General features: G+C 41.6%; 1 protein-coding gene across 12 annotated transcripts in view; it reads left to right on the top strand.

Annotated features, from left to right (window-relative positions):
* Positions 1-17,966, top strand: part of hoxc4ab (homeobox protein HoxC4ab) — a 103,057-nt gene that overhangs the window by 65,759 nt on the left and 19,332 nt on the right. For 9 of the 12 annotated variants that reach the window (XR_006759071.1, XR_006759070.1, XM_045695192.1 and 6 more), the window contains one exon: positions 4,604-4,651. The exons of 1 other annotated variant lie outside the window; for it this stretch is intronic. Coding sequence is in view for 2 of the 11 variants with exons in the window: in XM_045695198.1 (XP_045551154.1) it covers positions 8,410-8,851; positions 9,527-9,894 (810 nt within the window). In the remaining 9 variants the exon portion in view is untranslated. 12 annotated transcript variants of the gene reach the window in all.

The raw sequence follows: 17,966 nt of genomic DNA, 5'->3' as shown, positions 1-17,966 counted from the left end.
CACTGGAATGGTAAAATGTGCAGAAGATGAATGTGCAAGTAGAGATACTGGGGTGCAAAGGAGCAAGATAAATAAATGAATACAGTATGGGGATGAGGTAGATTGGATGGGCTATTTACAGATGGATTATCTACAGGTGCAGTGATCTGTGAGCGTACAGAGCGTACAGGTCGCAGTGGTGGGTAGTATATGGGGCTTTGGTGACAAAATGGATGGCACTGTGATAGACTGCATCCAATTTGTTGAGTAGAGTGTTGGAGGCTATTTTGTAAATGACATCGCCAATGTCGAGGATCGGTAGGATGGTCAGATTTACGAGGGTATGTTTGGCAGCATGAGTGAAGGATGCTTTGTTGCGAAATAGGAAGCCGATTCTAGATTTAATTTTGGATTGGAGATGTTTAATGTGAGTCTGGAAGGAGAGTTTACAGTCTAACCAGACACCTAAGTATTTGTAGTTGTCCACATATTCTAAGTCAGAGCCGTCCAGAGTAGTGATGCTGGACGGGCGAGCAGGTGCGGGCAGTGATCGGTTGAAAAGCATGCATTTAGTTTTACTTGTATTTAGGAGCAGTTGGAGGCCACGGAAGGAGAGTTGTATGGCATTGAAGCTCGTCTGGAGGGTTGTTAACACAGTGTCCAAAGAAGGGCCAGAAGTATACAGAATGGTGTCGACTGCGTAGAGGTGGATCAAAGAATCACCAGCAGCAAGAGCGACATCATTGATGTAGACAGAGAAGAGAGTTGGCCCGAGAATTGAACCCTGTGGCACCCCCATAGAGACTGCCAGAGGTCCGGACAACAGACCCTCCAATTTGACACACTGAACTCTATCAGAGAAGTACTTGGTGAACCAGGCGAGGCAATCATTTGAGAAACAAAGGCTGTTGAGTCTGCCAATAAGAATGTTGTGATTGACAGAGTCGAAAGCCTTAGCCAGGTCGATGAATACGGCTGCACAGTAATGTCTCTTATCGATGGCGGTTATGATATCGTTTAGGACCTTGAGCGGGGTTGAGGTGCACGCATGACCAGCTCTGAAACCAGATTGCATAGCGGAGAAGGTACGATGGGATTCGAAATGGTCAGTAATCTGTCTGTTAATGTGGCTTTCGAAGACCTTAGAAAGGCAGGGTAGAATAGATATAGGTCTGTAGCAGTTTGGGTCTAGAGTGTCTCCCCCTTTGAAGAGGGGGATGACCTCGGCAGCTTTCCAATCTATGGGAATCTCAGACGATACGAAAGAGAGGTTGAACAGGCTAGTAATAGGGGTTGCAACAATTTCGGCTGATCATTTTAGAAAGAGAAGGTCCAGATTGTCTAGCCCGGCTGATTTGTAGGGGTCCAGATTTTGCAGCACTTTCAGAACATCAGCTATCTGGATTTGGGTGAAGGAGAAGTGGGGGAGGCTTGGGCGAGTTGCTGTGGGGGGTGGAGGGCTGTTGACCGGGGTAGGGGTAGCCAGGTGGAAAGCATGGCCAGCCGTAGAAAAATGCTTATTGAAATTCTCAATTATAGTGGATTTATCGGTTGTGACAGTGTTTCCTAGCCTCAGTGCAGTGGGCAGATGGGAGGAGGTGCTCTTATTTTCCATGGACTTTACAGTGTCCCAGAAACTTTTTGAGTTCTTGCTACAGGATGCAAATTTCTGTTTGAAAAAGCTAGCCTTAGGTTTCCTAACTGCCTGTGTATATTTGTTCCTAACTTCCCTGAAAAGTTGCATATCGCGGGGGCTGTTCCATGCTAATGCAGAACGCCACAGGATGTTTTTTGTGCTGGTCAAGGGCAGTCAGGTCTGGAGAGAACCAAGGGCTATATCTGTTCCTGGTTCTACATTTTTAGAATGGGGCATGCTTATTTAAGATGTTGAGGAAGGCACTTTTAAAGAATAACCAGGCATCCTCTACTGACGGGATGAGATCAATATCTTTCCAGGATACCCGGGCCAGGTCGATTAGAAAAGCCTGCTCGCTGAAGTGTTTTAGGGAGCGTTTGACAGTGATGAGGGGTGGTCGTTTGACCGTAGACCCATTACGGATGCAGGCAATGAGGCAGTGATCGCTGAGATCTTGGTTGAAAACAGCAGAGGTGTATTTGGAGGGCAAGTTGGTTAGGATGATATCTATGAGGGTGCCCGTGTTTACGGATTTGGGGTTGTACCTGGTGGGTTCATTGGTAATTTGTGTGAGATTGACGGCATCAAGTTTAGATTGTAGGATGGCCGGGGTGTTAAGCATGTCACAGTTTAGGTCACCTAGCAGCACGAGCTCTGAAGATAGATGGGGGGCAATCAATTCACATATGGTGTCCAGGGCACAGCTGGGGGCAGAGGGTGGTCTATAGCAAATGGCAACGGTGAGAGACTTGTTGCTGGAAAGATGGATTTTTAAAAGTAGAAGTTCGAATTGTTTGGGTACAGACCTGGATAGTAAGACAGAACTCTGCAGGCTATCTATGCAGTAGATTGCAACATCGCCCCCTTTGGCAGTTCTGTCTTGTCGGAAAATGTTATAGTTAGGGATGGAAATGTCAGGGTTTTGGGTGGACTTCCTAAGCCAGGATTCAGACACGGCTAGGACATCCGGGTTGGCAGAGTGTGCTAAAGCAGTGAATAAAACAAACTTAGGTAGGAGGCTTCTAATGTTAACATGCATGAAACCAAGGCTTTTATGGTTACAGAAGTCAACAAATGAGAGCACCTGGGGAGTAGGAGTGGAGCTAGGCACTGCAGGGCCTGAATTAACCTCTACATCACCAGAGGAACAGAGGAGGAGTAGGATGAGGGTACGGCTAAAGGATATCAGGACTGGTCGTCTAGTGCGTTCAGAACAGAGAGGTAAAGGAGCAGGTTTCTGGGCACGATAGCATAGATTCAAGGCATAATGTACAGACAGAGGTATGGTAGGATGTGAGAACATTGGAGGTAGATCTAGGCATTGAGTAATGATGAGAGAGACATTGTCTCTAGAGACGTTTAAACCTGGTGATGTCACCGCACATGTGGGAGGTGGAACTAAATGGTAGGTTAAGGCATATTGAGCAGGGCTAGAGGCTCTACAGTGAAATAAGACAATATTCACTAACCAGGACAGTAATGGACAAGGCATATTGATATTAGGGAGAGGCATGCGTAGCCGGGAGATCAATAGGGATCCAGTGAGTGGTTGGGCTGGCTGGAGATTCAGACAGCTAGCAGGCCGGGGCTAGCAAGCTAGCAGAAGGGTCTTAGAGGGACGTCTTGACGGAGGAAAGTCTGTTTTAGCCTCCACGTGCGGTGACGTCGATAGACCAGTCGTGATGGATTAGTAGGGTTCCGAGTAGCAGAAGGGTCCAAGTCCAATTGGAAAAATAGGTATAGTGGCCCAAGAAATTGGCCGATGGATCTATACAGCTAACAGTCCAATATGCTCTAGACAGCTAGTGGGCCGCAGCTAGCAGCTAGCAGGCCGTGGCTAGCGGATGGGCATTCAGGGGACGTCGCGATGTAGAGGCCAGTTGAGTACCCCCTCGAGCAGATTACTTCGTAGTGTAGTCATGCAGGATCGGCGGGGTTCCGTGCCCCGTACTGGCAGTAGAATTGGTCCGGGTATTGTAGCCCAGGAGTGGCTGATGGGCCTCTTTAGCTAGCCGGGAGAAAGGGCCTAGCATGGGCTAGCTCCAGGCTAATTGGAGCTTGCTCCGGGACCGACGTTAGCCAGTAGACACTCGGATAGCAGCTAGCTAGCTGCGATGATCCAGGTGAAAATGTCCAGAGCTTGCGGTATGAATCCGGGGATATGGAGAGAAAATAGGTCCAGTATACTCTGGTTTGAGTCGCATTGTACAAACCTGTGAGAGCTTTCTGAGCTAAAGGTTAGATGATGACCGCTAGCAGTGGTTAGCTGACTACTAGCTAGTAGCTGGTGAGCTGGCTAGCTTCTGTTGGGGGATTCCGGATTCGAGGTGAATAGAAATACTTTAGAAAAAACAGATCCACACCACATTGGGTGAGGTGGGATGAAGGAGAGTGTTTTGAAGTTGAGGTTTAGAAAAAATATAAAAAAGATATGCGAAGAAAAATATATAAAAAGATATATACAGGGACACGACAAGACGAGGACAAAAGACGTCTGACTGCTACGCCATCTTGGATTGTACCAGACTGAATTGAATAAAAAAATCTAATAGGGTCCCCAAATTCAAGGGCATGAACATTGTTCCTTAATGGGGAAAGTTAAATGTGGTTTGTATTTTCAAAATACATTTGGAATTTCAGGGAAAAGAGTGATGTCGTTAGAAATGGGGGATTTGTGTCGTATGACTTGATGTTTGTCAATTGATTTTCGATGACAAATTAACAAGTATTTAGCTAATTTATCAGATAATTCTCTAATAACGATCATTTTGTGGTTTATGAAATTCGAAAATACTGCAGGCTATCCTGGCCCTCCATTACCAATACCGTATGTGGTTTTTCATGGCATCATAGGCTATTCTATTTTAGAGCTTTTATTAAAACCATTCCGAATAATTTGGGGTGGGAATAATATATACTTTTAAGCATTTTAACTTTATTGGTTTTCCCACTGATCATCTAATTTGATATATTTTTTACATTTTGCAGACAACAATCGAGGACCGAGGCGGAATGAAGGGGAGCATTTATGTATCAGTAAGTTGTTTATTATTTTGTACACAAATAGGCTACTTGCCCTGTCCTTTCCCGTGCGCACAGCCAACACAGAGGGCAGTGTTCCCTGATAATGGCTATGAAGCTATTTGCTCTCATAATAAGAAGTTGGTTTCACCGAAGCCTAGACCTGTGCACACAAATTCCATTGTGCAATGAGTTTATTATTAAACATTGCATTTTACTCAGTTTGGCCTCACCATGCACACTGTGGTTAATTTATTCTAATATTCTGAAAGATATCTATTCAAAAACTCTATTGGGCTCCCGAGTGGCGCAGCGAGTGGCGCAACTGGTTCGCACAATTGGCCCAGCGTCATCCGGGTTTGGACAGGGTAGGCCGTCATTGTAAATAATAGTTTGTTCTTAATTAACTGACTTGTCTGGTTAAATAAATAAAAATAAAAACCACCATTCAGTGAAAGAACAACGAATCTTTTCTCATCCTAACATCAATATTGTAGCCTACAGATATGTGTTGCATTCATATCGTGTGTTACAGATATGCATAGCCTATGCGTGTGAAAGAGAACATGCTGAAAGGTTTTCATGTAACAGAAAAGCAAATGTTAACCATTTTTTTCCATGAACAAATGGAACATCAAATGAGTTCGCCTAAGGCCCTCGTTTTTCTGTAGTTCTACATTATAACTAGATATTGAACGAGGTGAGAGATCTGAAAGCCATTTGTGGGGAGAAATTATTTATTTATTTTCGCCCATCAATAATCCTTGGCAGTGAACTATTGGAAGTAGTCAAACGCGAGGGTTGAAACGCAGGTCAGGCTGTCTAAGGAATATTAAAATGCGTCCACAACACTGGAGATGGGGTGAGAGGGGAGCTGGGGGCGTGCACGGGGCCTGTGAAGGCTTGGGCGGGTGGGAGGGTGTGTGCAAAAATTATAATAATATGCGGAGATTTGCAGATGCTAACGTAAGATGAGAACGAAAGTGTCCTTTACATTTTGAGTATGTTTTCTTCTTCTCTGGTCTCATGGTTACAAGGTAGCTGACGTCTTGTGTAGGCCTACCTACACCTTTTCGATTATTTTCTATTCTATTCTAGGTATACCATTTTATCAAGTTACGTAAACATGTTATTGTTTTGATTACTTAAAAATAAAACATTGTATTGGATTCTATTTCAAGACTCTATATATTAAATATATTCACGATTTCAGTAACCTATGTTTGCCCCTCTGGATTATTGAAACATGTCACACTCCCACCATGCAAGATATAACATTTTTCATCTCAGTCTTCTCATTAACTTCTAGAGTGGCAGGAAGAGAGGTTACGGAGCGGTCAGTATGGTAATGGCGAGGCAGGCGAGCACAAGAAATCGTTGGGGACAAAATAAACGTATATTTCATCTGTGCTGTCACGCGGTCGCTCGCTTTTTACCCGAAGTGCACGTGTTTTGCCTGAATAATCATAGTTTAGAGAAGTTACCTCAAAGGCAGGGTTTTGATTGAATCTGATAGAGAAAAACATATTAGGCAGGAGACTCTATTCGTGTGTGTGTGCTTGTACGTGTACGTGTGTGAGAGCGATAGAGGGAGAGAGAGAGAGGTTTTCACCTAACCGAATTCTTCCAGTTGGAGCTCTTCTTCTCAGGCTGCAATGGAAAAGACTCATTAGTTGTCTATATGTACCCTGTAGAACCGAATTTGTGTTAATAGATAACAATCGCAAGTACGTCTCTACAGGAATACATGGGCTACTGAAATCCCACGTATGTCAAGATAATCGCCTGGTCAACCCTCGCCTCTATCCAGTAGGTTATAGCTGCATGCAGTGTTAGCTGGAATAATAGGGCACGAATAGCAGACATCTCAGAAGAAGTCTGTGTGCAGCATACACAGTATCTGTTCAACCTCCACATAAGTAGCCTAGGCATTGTCAGGACGTCCATAGGTCTATATTGGGTACAGTAGGCTATCTGGAAGCAAAGGGCTACTACGAGTAGTCGGCCCGTACCAGTAAACATGTTAAAAACCAGCCATCGTTTAAAGCGGACTGATTTACTGCGTTTTATAGCCCTATAAAACGCCTCAAACATCGCTGCCAAAAGTAATTGAAATGGCGGGCGCGGTCTACACATAAACAAACCATAAACATCTTCCCTGTTATGTCATTTTCACCTGCTCATATAAGACGTATTATAACCCGTGTTAATATAATCGTATTATAATCCATCCCTAGTATGTACTAGGCCCTGCATGTATAATATATTTATTTTATTTCAATATTGAATATGATCATTATTAACTCCATTGACTCACAAAGGTCCCATTGATTATGTAGGTCTACTGTCCTGTGGTTTGTGGTGTCGTGCATAATTGAAGGCATGGAATGACAGCCACTGACAAACTTAGCCAGCAGTTAATGACAGTATAATAGTACCTGTAACGCGTCTGTGGCAACGGATAGTTTACCAGACATCATTGACAGCTTATCTGCAATGATTTACTGTGCTGAACACAACAGTGGATAGAGTTTGTAATGGACTTACTCCCCCATCTAGGTCTAACATCAAATGAATAACCGTACACGTGCACTTAGACAACCACTAGTTTTGATGGAGATAAACTTACGATTGGACAAAACGGCCCTACGAGTCCTTTCATGGCACGTAAAGCTGTTTTCATCAACATTGCAGCCTTATAAAGATTTGTATTCAAATGCATACGTCTCTAAACATGAAGAGAGAGACAGAGACCTCAATGCAATATCCAATAATGACAGTGATATAAACATTAGAGATATACCATCGTTAAAGAATATTTGCCTTCCCTTGTGTCCATTGCACAAGATAGCAAAGTAGGCCTATTTGACAACTATGAATGCATTTGAAAAGTATTAGTTCATTTGAAAAGTATTAATGCATTTGACAAGTATTAATGCATTTGAAAAGTATTTGGAATGCTATGTTTGAAAAGTCTTTCAGAATATTTACGAAGTAAAGTATTGCCACAGTTTTGAAAGTTCTCAAATGCAAAGCAAAATACTTATTGTGTGGTTACTTCACTGATACGGTGCCCATTTGGTGTCCACATTCTTCTCATATGAGCCAAGCTCAATATGAGCCAAGCTAGTTTAAAAAAAAATGCATAATTCGAACTGCTATGTGAAAGCGAATTTTACGCTTGTTTTTAAAAAAAAATCGATTTAGGATTTGGCCAACATTTCGTGTTGGATTATTTTATATTTGAGAAGGCAGCATCAGAATATTCTTAGAGTGGGCCACAGGCCAACTTTCTGTGATTTAGGCAGGCCTAGTCATTCTACTGTCTTATTGGTTATTATTATTACTATTAACAGGCTATTTCTACCTCTGAAAAAATGATTATAATAATAGAACAATAACGACACTGTGTAATTCACATAAGAAGTGTTTGTGTTGCAATTTTTGCTGCAATATCAATGGCCTTGGTAACACAACAAGGGAGTGGGAGAGAGAGAGAGAAATTAAAATTGAATTGAAGGAGAGAGAAATTGAATTGAATTTAGAGAGAGAGAGAGAGAGAGAGAGAGAGAGAGAGAGATTACGCACACAATGGCGACCGAAGGTATGTTTCAAAACCTTTGGTTCCTTATCCGGGGACTAGCTCTGACTCTGCCATTGGGCCGTGGGGTCACGTGGTAAAACTAACTTTACAGGGCTGCTCGCAAGTAGGAGGGCTATATGGAGCAGAAAAACGACAAAGCTAGAAAAATAAATTTCCACTGCAGAAATTAATGATCATGAGCTCGTATTTGATGGACTCTACCTACATTGATCCGAAATTTCCTCCATGCGAGGAATATTCACAAAACAGCTACATCCCCGAGCACAGCCCCGAATATTACAGCCGCGCCAGGAACCCTGGCTCTGGCTACCAGCATCACCATCAGGAGTTATACCCTCCGCGGGCGAGCTACCAAGAGCGCCAATATAATTGTGCAAGCATCCCTGAACCTGACACGCAAAGGGGACATGGACTACCCCATTCTGCGCACCTGCTTGCAGGGAAAGGGCAGCCAGCCTCATGTGAGACCCCACAGTTACCCATGTCCCCCTCCACTCCACCAGCTGCATCCTCCGCCTGCAACCAAGCTACACCGGAGCACCCAAACAGCTCAGCCTCCTCCAAGCAGCCCGTGGTATACCCATGGATGAAGAAAATTCACGTCAGCACCGGTAGGCAACTTGTCTGTGATGGTCTGTTCTCTCTCTCTGCACTCTCCTACTCCTTTCTCTTCCTTTCCCTCCCTTTATCAGTGCCTCTTGACTCCCATCTCCATCCCAGCCCCTGCTAAGATAGGGGAGAAGCCTTTGAAATGGCACAATTGAGTCGGATTTACGACTCGGCGTCGGTAATTACACCCGCCATAAATTTTATAGCAGAGGTATACTCTGGGCAGCCGTATCACCATGTGGCTTCTGCTGTTATGTATGTGCGGGATGGAGAGAAGATGGGGAGAGATGAACAGAAAAAAGACTGCGATTTGGAATCTTGCATTAATAATTTAGTGCATACTTGGATATGAGTGTCCCCTCATTATGGAGAAATAGACAAGTTCTTAACTTCCCATTTCTATGATTTCTAATACCATAACTAGCATATCTAGCCATTCCTTCTGCCCTGCCCATCATATGTCTCAGTTGAGGACACTATTGTTTACCCTTCCCTCTTTCCCTCCTTCCCTCCTTCCCTCCTTCCCTCCTTGTCTTTCTTTCTTTCTTTCTTTCTTTCTTTCTTTCTTTCTTTCTTTCTTTCTTTCTTTCTTTCTTTCTTTCTTTCTTTCTTTCTCTCTCTCTCTCTCTCTCTCTCTCTCTCTCTCTCTCTCTCTCTTTTCTTCTCCCCCTTTACAGCGAACCCGAATTACAATGGACCGGATTCCAAGCGGTCTAGGACAGCTTACACTCGACAGCAGGTCTTAGAATTGGAGAAGGAATTCCACTATAATCGCTATTTAACTCGGCGGAGGCGCATCGAGATAGCCCATACCTTGGTTCTCTCCGAACGACAAATCAAGATTTGGTTTCAGAACCGCAGGATGAAGTGGAAAAAAGACCATAGGCTTCCTAACACCAAAGTGAGATCCTCCACCACGGGCATATCCTCCGGGTCCAACACAACCTCATCAGCCGGCGTTGTCGCCACTTCCTCGGCCACTGGTAGCATTACTCCCGATGAACTGTCCGGAGTAGAGGATGGCGAGGATATTACAAGGTTATAAGGCGAAGAGAAAACCACTTCAAGAAGGGGGATAGAGAATGACTAATTATTTATAGTATATTATATATTTTGTTTTCGTAGGTATTTGTGCGGTTTCATTTAAATCCAAAGTTATATAAAATGCATGTTATATAGCATGGATTTATACGAATACTGATGGGTTATTTTTACGTGACACAGGGTTTAAGTTATTTAATGCTGGATCAAGATGATGCTTTTTTATCAGAAAAATGTTTTGAATGAAGGAAAATAATGTACATTTTATCTAAATGTTATTGTGAGCCATTTGTTTGCCCTACGGCCCAAGTTGAAATGCACAATCTATTTATTTCAAGCTCAACACTGGAAGAATATCATTATTAGGCAATCATAGTTATTTTTGGTAAAAATGCTGGAACGTACCGATGGAACATTGATCTTGAACGCATATGTTTAGGATTATAACAAGGTGAATTAGCTCCTTGCTTTCAAAGACAGGATTTTTAATTACAATCTAGTTTGTGGTGTGTTTAGCAGATTATTGTGAAATGCAATACACAGAGTTTAGTGTATTTGTGATAATCATATTGGTCAATAAAACAGTGAGTGTACTAGTTTTATGCACGTATGGGTCGATTCATTCATGGCCAACAGAGTGCCTATTGTTTTGGTGACTGTGGCTATTGATGTGGTGGCCGTTATATAAAAATAGTATAGTCACAATTTACCAAGTTCTTTATTGATGGTTCAGCCTAACAATGCATTATTTGTTTGGCAATGTTTAGTTTTAAATTGTTTAGCCTATGCAAAACATGATACTGACGATTTCAAATGTTCCTTTAGAATCGTTCTCGAGGTAGGCACGCGTATACAGATCCACCGTTCATATTCCCCCCTAATCCAATAATAATCCATAATTCTACTCCAAATAAAGGGTTATAGCCTGGCTGCATGCATCATATTATCCTCCATGTAGCTCATTAGTCTCAAGGACATTCAATTAACTTGGCAAGCCATTCAACCAGGCCCTCAACCATGCCACCTCAGATTATAGTGACTGGCTGGAGCCCTGCTTCCTGCTCATTACTGAACATATAGCTCTGCACATACCTTTCGGAAATCAATTTCATATTGCCAAAATATGACAGATAATCAGTTGTGTTGATGGTATATGGGTTCCTATTTATTTATTGTTTTGCCCCAATTGCAGGTTGATTCTGGAAGGTCTAAGGCCTTGAAGGACTATATCGTGGACTATACATGAGAATATAGCCTCCAAAATATTGTATTCGGATTATATCTACCAGCAAGACCTGTTGGCTCTTAAAAATATGCATCCAGATGATGAAGATGACCTTGTATAAAACAATAGTTTGGATAATAGTGTTTTATATGCATGCACGTAGGCCTTCTCAATATGCAATCATTTGGACCCTATATACAATGGAATGTTAGTTGTAAGTTTGAGATGTTTACCAAATTGTCATTCGTATAATAGTCTATGTTTGTTGCGCCCTGATACCTCCCCCGTCAAAGTGAAGAATATGCTTTTAAAAAGTGGCGCTTGAGGCAACGTCATCGTCACCTCTGCTCTTGGTAAGTATAGCCTATACTGCTCAAGCATCGTGGGGGGGGGTTCTATAGGCCTATGGCAATGTTGTGGACGTGTTGTCACCATGCAACTGTAATAATACATAGCATAGTCATATTGCGCCTTTGATCTTATGTAGGCCCTAGCCACGAAACAGGACGTCCAATTAACAGTTCTCCTAAACGAATTTCATTGTTTTTCTTATTCTGCTCAAAATGTTGTGCAAAAACATGCAATGTTTGAAAAGAGCGCAATAGTTTGATAGATTATTTAAACTGTGTGACTTGAATAGAAATGTTAAAACGGCTTGCTAGGTGGGGGGGCAAAGAGCACAAAGGGGAGAGGTATTCTAAACCATCAATCTTAGCGCCGCAGAGTAAAGAATTATTTGGGCCTGAATATATTAATTTGGCAACAGCCTCTCTCAGAAATAAACCCAAATCGCTAACTAGTAATTTTACGAAATAAAACTATCAGGGCCAAAAAGGAAACTTAACACCGTGACTTAGACATGACTTTGGAATGGCAGTTTGAACGCCTGTAAATCCCTAAAACATGCAGAATTCCGGTAGCCTTTATATAGCTGCCTGGACAATTGATATAAATGAATGTGTAGCTTCACCAAAGTCTCACCATCCCTCCAATCTCTTTCTAGATCCTGTCGCCTCCATGTAGCGAGGCTGAAAAGGTACTTTACTGAAGTTTGGGATCAACCGCGAGAAGGCCGAGTTCAGTCGGAGGGCACATTTTCTGTCCCATTAGGTCCGTTTCAGCCGGGATGGCCGACCTTTGCAACCCCCGGTGATCTGACTGGGTCTCTATACTTGTACCTTCTGTGTGTGCCCTGGTAGGTCGTCCCCGGTCCTTGCGTGGCCTCGTCAGGGCTCTGGACTTTCTTTGTGTGTTTTTCTACTTGAGGGGCCGGTAGAAAGGCACCTCTGAATGTGTTGCTCTTTTGTTGCTCTCAGTGGTGACCCGAGAGTGCGGTGAACTGTCGGTCACTTCTCTTCCATTGTGCGCCCTGTAGGACCTAGACCCTTTGTAGGACATCCTACAAATTTGAGGGACTTCCAAGCGGTTACTTCGGAGCTTATGATCCGTCTGCATGTGAGTGTTACTCATGTCGAATGCATTATTACCTTTTTATATCAGAATTATGTACATAACAAAAATAGTTTTGATGTCCATAGCTTCAATGTAATCTCGCGAGTACATGTTCGAGGATAGTAATTGAATTTCAATAGGATTAAATGATGGATTAGTAAACCTACACCTATGTATATATGCACTTTCCGGCGTAGTATAGGCTTAAACCTACCTACATTTACCATTTCAAATGCAATTCTGTTCCTGGACATGCCTTTGATTCTTACAATAACATAACCAGTTCTTAAATAAATAAAAACACATTTTTTAACATATATATATTTTTTATCCATATGCGGTTGCTATCATTTGTAGGCATATTGTGTATTTTATTACAAACTTTTGTACCTCATGTAGCAAAAACCTATCTTTGCAGTTGATTGAAGGTGAGTTTCTGATCCATGGTCAAAGTGGGCCTACGAATATCTTGACTTAATTCTCTCTCACCATATGTCAGCATCAGAGATGCTCATTGGACATGCTGCCGGGAGTCTCCATGCAATATATTACATGGCAGGTGTGTTTCATAGAACTGTATTAGGAAGTCTTCCCCTCTTACAGTTTGAACATTTGACTTTCTCTCAGATTCATCTCCATATAGACATTTATGACTATGATATGTTACAGTATGTATTTGTGTAGGTAACAGACTACATAGTGACTCGTAATCACTATATTAGTGAGGCGGCAGGTAGCCTAGTGGTTAGAGCGTTGGACTAGTAACCGAAAGGTTGCAAGATCGAATCCCCGAGCTGACAAGTTAAACATCTGTGTTCTGTCCCTGAACAAGGCAGGTAACCACTGGCCGTCATTGAAAATACGAATTTGTTCTTAACTGACTTGCCTAGTTAAATAAAGGTAAAATATATATTATGAACTGTATTTAGAGGATTGACATTCAAATGGACTTTTTAGAATTATGAAACACAAAATAGTGTTTTTTCCCGAATAGAATGAACCATATTTAGATAATGCTTTGAATTGCTCCCAACGAGATATTAAACCTACTGCAGTCTATATGGCACAAATAATGTGTTTAGCATATGGGCCTACAAAATGTTTCTGTAAGCAATTAACACAAAATATCACGCGATATTTTATAGGATGCATACCACATTTTATAGGATTTTATATAATTTGGCTTTCGGTGCACTTTTATGAAACCCTGTAGAAGCTGTAGAACCCCTGTAGAAGCTGTAGAACCGCTGTAGAAGCTGTAGAACCCCTGTAGAACCTGTAGAACCCCTGTAGAACCTGTAGAAACTCATTTCCAGTTAACTTACTTTTCAATGGCCTGTAGTATTCGTACAACCCTTTCAAGCTAACATTCAACTATTTTTCTTTATCTGTGTATCGCATATTGGAGTTCTTACACGTATAGGCCTATTCGTTATTAAAAAAAATGAATAGTGTAGCCTAAACTTGGACCTCTGTAGATTGTGTATAGCTCACGAATTTAAAGCTAAACCTAGCTACATCTTGCATCCGGAATTTGACATTAAGGGCAGGGATATACGGTTACAAGTTCCTCTGAGGGGCTTCTTCTGAGCATGCAGTCAACGGCATTTATTTAGCCACCTCGCCACTGACCTCATGGCCTGAAGATGCCTGGAAGTTACAGTAGGTGACGACGTTTATTTTCACGATGTCCAATATTATTTTAGTAAACACAATCAGCATAAAACACGTTATTGTTTAACTTCTGACTATAATTGAATTGAGTCATTGTACTTTGTGACACAATGCGAAAAGACACGGTCAATTGAAAGAAAATATTATTGATACTGCACAGCAATGATGGAGAAAGTGTTTTTAACAGACATTCTCTCGGGACTTAGAAATGCAAGCTGTCCCATCATACACCAGCTGCAACCTAATGTCTACTCAACTTGATTTGAAAACTTGATAACGAGTTTCAGCTTTCTATCAAATCTACATTTGAATGTGATTACTAAGAAAACTAATTTGAACGTAGAAAATGTAAATAATTATGTGGGTTTACATTTAAAGGAATTACGCACTAGCTCAAATGAAATGTTTTATTTACTTTGTAACTAGCTCCAGGCTAAGATCCGTCTTTTCAGAAATTGTTTACGTTCGTTTATTATTTATTTGTTTAATTGTCTAACTTCATGTCATGTATTTCAATTGGTGTGATTAATTCCCCAAAAGTAAATAAAGAATACGTTACATTTATACAAATGTAGCCTATAGTGATATTGATTTCTTAAATATAATGATTTGATAACATTACTGCAAAAGATAAGCCATTGTGAATCTTGTCTCTTCAAAGTATTTAGAGAATATTTAGAATTTTTCTCTCCATGTGATTCCAGGAAATACAGGCGAACATTCCACTCTAGAAGGTTGATTTATGGCAGGCCTTTGGCAAGGCATTCTCTCTCTCTCTCTCTCTCTCTCTCTCTCTCGGCTGACAGAAAAACGAAAACAAACTTGTATTAAATAGTTAAAAGAAGTAGAAAGCATGTAACGAAGTCACATTCATCCATAAATCCCCCAAATAAATCAACAGTTGTAATGATCATTGTGGTGATAACTCATCTGTGCCTATTTTGAGATTTATGTTAGTAATGGATTATGGTTATAGCAACATTTCCTCGTCTTAGATGAGTGTCTTGTAAGACAAAAGGGCCATGTCCAGAGTATTGTGATAGGGGTGAGCTAGTCTGTTTAAATGGCAGCCATGGCAGCTGCATAAAGGCGCTGAGTTGAAACAGGGTTCACGTCACCATGTTCCAGGGATAGGGGGAGTAGGGCTGCTCACTCTCACGTTGACCAGAGGAGAGGAGGACGCGTCATAAATCCGTAAATCTACTCTCGCGTCTGTCGGTTCTCCACCACAGGAGCAGATGTGTCTGTCCTGTGTGCTTCTGCAATATTATAAACATTATAAGCACTTGAAGCTGACAATAGGTTGCCAAAATGTTATTTATTTTCCATCATGGGATTATTCATAATTTAGGTAATTATAGGCCTACTGCAATTACTTATAAAGCATTGATAAACATTAGTGTAGCATAATATAACATTTACCTACGTTTCAGCCCCTGGTAACAGGCAAGTGTCAGAGTATTGAGCTATATGAAGAACCCTTTTTGGTTTCCATGTAGAACCCTTTCCATAGATGGTTCTACATGGAACCCAAATGGGTTCTTTCTACCTGGAACCAAAAGAAGTTATCCCATGGAGACAGCCGAAGAACCCTTTGGGAACTATTTTTTCTAGAGTGTAGGACATTAAAGTCAGTGGATGGACTGAATAAACTGGGCTTTCTGAATTATAAAGGGAGAGTGATTAGTTACAATAGCAAGAGAGCTACTGGTAACTTCGTGTCCTCACTAGTAAGCCCAACAGAGATTTAATTAATATGATTTGATTAAATAGATATCTCTGGACAATGTAACAGATTTGGCACGGGTCCTCAGATCCTCAAAAGGTTCTACAGCTGCACCATCGAGAGCATCCTGACTGGTTGCATCACTGCCTGGTATGGCAACTGCTTGGCCTCCGACCGCAAGGCACTACAGGCGGTGTCAGAGGAAGGCCCTAAAAATGGTCAAAGACTCCAGCCACCCTAGTCATAGTCTGTTCTCTCTGCTATTGCTTGGCAAGCGGTACCGGAGCGCCAAGTCTAGGTCCAAGAGACTTCTAAACAGCTTCTACCCCCTAGCCATAAGACTCCTGAACATCTAGTCAAATGGCTACCCAGACTATTTGCATTGCCCCCCCCCCCTTTACACCACTGCTACTCTCTGTTGCCATCTATGCATAGTCACTTTAATAACTCTACCTACATGAACATATTACCTCAACTAACCGGTGCCCCCGGTGCTCCCTGGTGCCCCGCACATTGACTCTGTATCTGTAAACCACTATCAGGGGCGAAAATCTGATATCAACTTTGGAGGGGACAATTTCATGAAATTTTCTCAAGAGCAATTCCTGAGAGGGACACCAAAAGTAGTGCTGTAACACATAGCCTACATTGTAATATGGTAAATGTATATTGAGGAACCAAAGAAATAAGGTGTTTGCCGTACTCCTAACTACCGGTACCCAAAACTACACAACTAATCACAACAGCAATACCATTGCCTTTAACAAATCTTAGTTCAGTCACCAGTTTAAGTTGAGAGTGGGGGTATCCATGGCATTTTCCAATTATGTTCCTATTTTACAAGTCAAAAAAATTGAGAACCTTTCATAATGTTGCCAAACAAAGACTCAACAAACTTACCTGAGACTCCCTGTCTCTGCCAGTCTGTCCCTGCATATCTGTCCCCAACTCTGCTGTCTGTGTGCCATCTGTTGCCTGCTCTGCCTAATGACATCATTGTGAAACATTTCCATTAGAATTTAATTTCTTTCTTATGAACATTTTATCAACTAGTCTTTGAGATATTAGGCTACTAGGGTTCTTACTTTGCGTTTTGGTGTACTGAAAAATACTCTGATGTCCGTCTTTTATTTTTCTGCCATTTTTCTACCTGGCTGGCTGGCTGGCTGGCTACACACACAGTGTGTAGGTTATTTACAGTAGGAGATGGGCTTCTATCATCTTCAATCATTCTATTTGGGCTTAGATCTAAAAGGTAGCTAGCAAATGTGAAATGGATTAAAATGACAAGAGTTGACAGCTGTATGAGTTCACCATTTACACAACATATGCTGCAACCTTTTGTAATTTTAATAGTTTGTTTCATATTGGCTGGCTTCCAACAATAGCTGAATTTGCAAAGCTAGCGAGCACCAATTCAGTTTCAGTGGTGTTTGCTATAATCTTTGCTACCCGGGTTAAATAAAGGTGAAATTAAATAAATAAATAAAAGTTCACTTGCGACAATTTAGCTTTTGCAACGAGACCATTAAATATATTTAAGACAATGGTAGAAGAGAGTGTAGTTCTATTCAGTTTGGATTTCAGTTTATCGCTAACCTTATCACAGGGACTTTGAAGCACTAACTTACATCATCTGCATGCTGATTCCATCTTTGACGACGCCACATAAATGGAATAGGTACTAGCTAGCTTAATAGTTAATATTTGCGCGCTAGCTCTGCATATTCAGCTAGTGTGTGTGCGCGATTGACTGGATGAACCTCCCGTCAGTTACGTGCATTGAGTGCCTTTCAGACAATAGATACGACCTCTCTGTTACCTAGCAAGCTAAGGAACTGGCAGTGGATCAAACCATTGTGAGGCAAAGGGTGGGGGGGGTTGCAATCTTTTGAAACTTAAAAACGCGCTATTAAGTGTCTATAATCAGCACAATTGCTTTCATTGCGTATTATTAATATTATTTAAATTACATAGTTATGTTTCAGTGATATATTGG

The sequence above is a fragment of the Salmo salar genome, chromosome ssa15 (genome assembly GCF_905237065.1).
Source record: "Salmo salar chromosome ssa15, Ssal_v3.1, whole genome shotgun sequence".
Lineage (NCBI taxonomy): Eukaryota > Metazoa > Chordata > Actinopteri > Salmoniformes > Salmonidae > Salmo > Salmo salar.
The sequence above is the reverse complement of the archived record's forward strand: the minus strand, read 5'-3'. Positions and strand labels throughout refer to the sequence as shown.